The 1,830-nt window shown below is 49.9% G+C and overlaps 1 protein-coding gene across 1 annotated transcript; it reads right to left on the minus strand.

The window, feature by feature from the left end:
- Positions 1-468: 468 nt before the first annotated feature.
- EMH_0076480 (uncharacterized protein) lies at positions 469-1,589 on the minus strand (the record flags this gene model as incomplete). Its single annotated transcript, XM_013499727.1, has 2 exons — positions 469-633; positions 1,305-1,589. 2 exons carry the CDS (start codon positions 1,587-1,589, stop codon positions 469-471), a joined length of 450 nt encoding a protein of 149 aa, XP_013355181.1.
- Between the last annotated feature and the right edge of the window lie 241 nt (positions 1,590-1,830).

The raw sequence follows: 1,830 nt of genomic DNA on the forward strand, positions 1-1,830 counted from the left end.
CAAAAGGGAAAGGACCTAAAAGCCTATGGTTTGAGTGGGGAGCCAGACGTAAGAGTGTTGCGGCTGACGCCGCAGCATAAGGTGATGGTGCTGGCGACAGACGGGCTGTGGGATATTCTATCCGCTCATCAGGCTGTTAGGATTGCTCTTGAAGCGAGGAGACAAGGTATGCATGCATGCATGCATGCATGCATGCATGCGTTGCTGCTGTTGCTGCTGCTGCTGCTGCTTGTGGTGGTAGTGCTGCTGCTGCTGATGCTGCTGATGGTGGTTGCTGTGGTGGTGGGGGTGATGGTGGTGGTGGTGAGGAGGAGGAGTAGCAGCAGCAGCAGCAGCAGCAGCTATAGAAGTAGTAATAGGAATAGTAATAGTAGCAGCAACAGCAGCAACAGCAGCAGCAGCTGCTGCAGCAGCTGCTGCAGCAGCACACCTTCCTACATTTTTTCTGCTGTTCTATCACTTCTGTTTCTATTTCTCCTGCTGCTGCTGCTGCTCCTGCTGCTGCTCCTCCTCCTGCTGCTGCTGCTCCTCCTGCTGCTGCTGCTGCTCCTTCTGCTGCTGCTGCTGCTGCTGCTGCTGCTGCTGCTGCTGCAGGAGAGAACCCGGCGGAGTGTTTGGTGCAGCAGGCTCTGGCTGAGCAGCAGCAGAGCGGGCACTGTGCAGACAACGTCACTGCGATGGTTGTTATATTTAGTTCTTTATAAATTATTTTTATTTTTATTATATTATTATTATTCATATTAATATATTATATTATTTATTGCTGCTGCTGCTGCTGCTGCTGCTGCTGCTGCTGCTGTCGCTCTGTCTTTCTGTCTTTCTTTATTGGTGCTTTGATGGGGGGAGAAAGGAGGTTGTTTATGTATGTATGTATTTATATATTTATATATTTATTTATTTTATATATATTTATATATTTATATATATAAATATATATATTTATATATACTGTTCTCTTTATTTATTTCTCTTCTGGTGTTGTGTTATATATATATTAGTAACAAATAAAACTTGTGCTGCTTGCTGCTGCTGCTGCTGCTCTTGCTGCTGCTGCTGCTGCTGCTGCTTTTCTTTTGCCTCCATACACTCTCCGCCCCCCATCCTTTACTGTATTCTCATGCTTCCTCGTGTACTGCTAGCCAGCTAGCTAGCTAGCTAGCTAGCTAGCTAGCTAGCTAGCTAGCTGGCTAGCTAGCTAACTGGCTAGCTAGCTGGCTGGCTAGCTAGCTAGCTAGCTACTTGTTTCTCTTCTTATTTCTCTATCCCGAAGACAGAAGATATGGGGGGCAGTTTTCTCGTATTACATTTTGCCTATGCACAACTCGCTGCTGCAGTTGCTGCTGCAGTTGCTGCTGCAGCTTTTCCAGTTGCTGCTGCTGCTGCAGTTGCTGCTGCAGTTGCTGCTGCAGCTGCTGCTGGAGTTGCTGATGCGGCACTTGCGCGGCTGGTCTGGTTGCTGCTGCAGCTGCTGCTGCAGCTGCTGCTAAGAGCAGTTGTTGGGAGCCGTTCGCTGCAGACTCTGCTGCTGCTGCTGCTAGCAGCAGCAGCAGCAGCAGCAACTGCAGCAGGAACAGCAGCAGCTGCAGCATTGAAGGCAACAAATTCAGCAGCAGAGCCATAGGCGCGAACGCGGTGCAGCAGCAGCAGCAGTTGCTGCTGCTGCTGCTGCTGGTACTGCTATGTGGTGCTGTTGCTGCTTTTAGTGTCTTGATATTGCTGCTCGTGCAGCAGCAGCAGCTGCTGCTGCTGCTGCAGCAGCAGCTGCTGCAGGGCGATGTGCGGGGTGTATGTACAGCTTATGAGCAGCTAAGGGAGGCACTAGGAGGGAGA

The sequence above is a fragment of the Eimeria mitis genome, genomic scaffold (assembly GCF_000499745.2).
Source record: "Eimeria mitis Houghton genomic scaffold, Emh_scaff4602, whole genome shotgun sequence".
Taxonomy (NCBI): Eukaryota; Apicomplexa; class Conoidasida; order Eucoccidiorida; family Eimeriidae; genus Eimeria; species Eimeria mitis.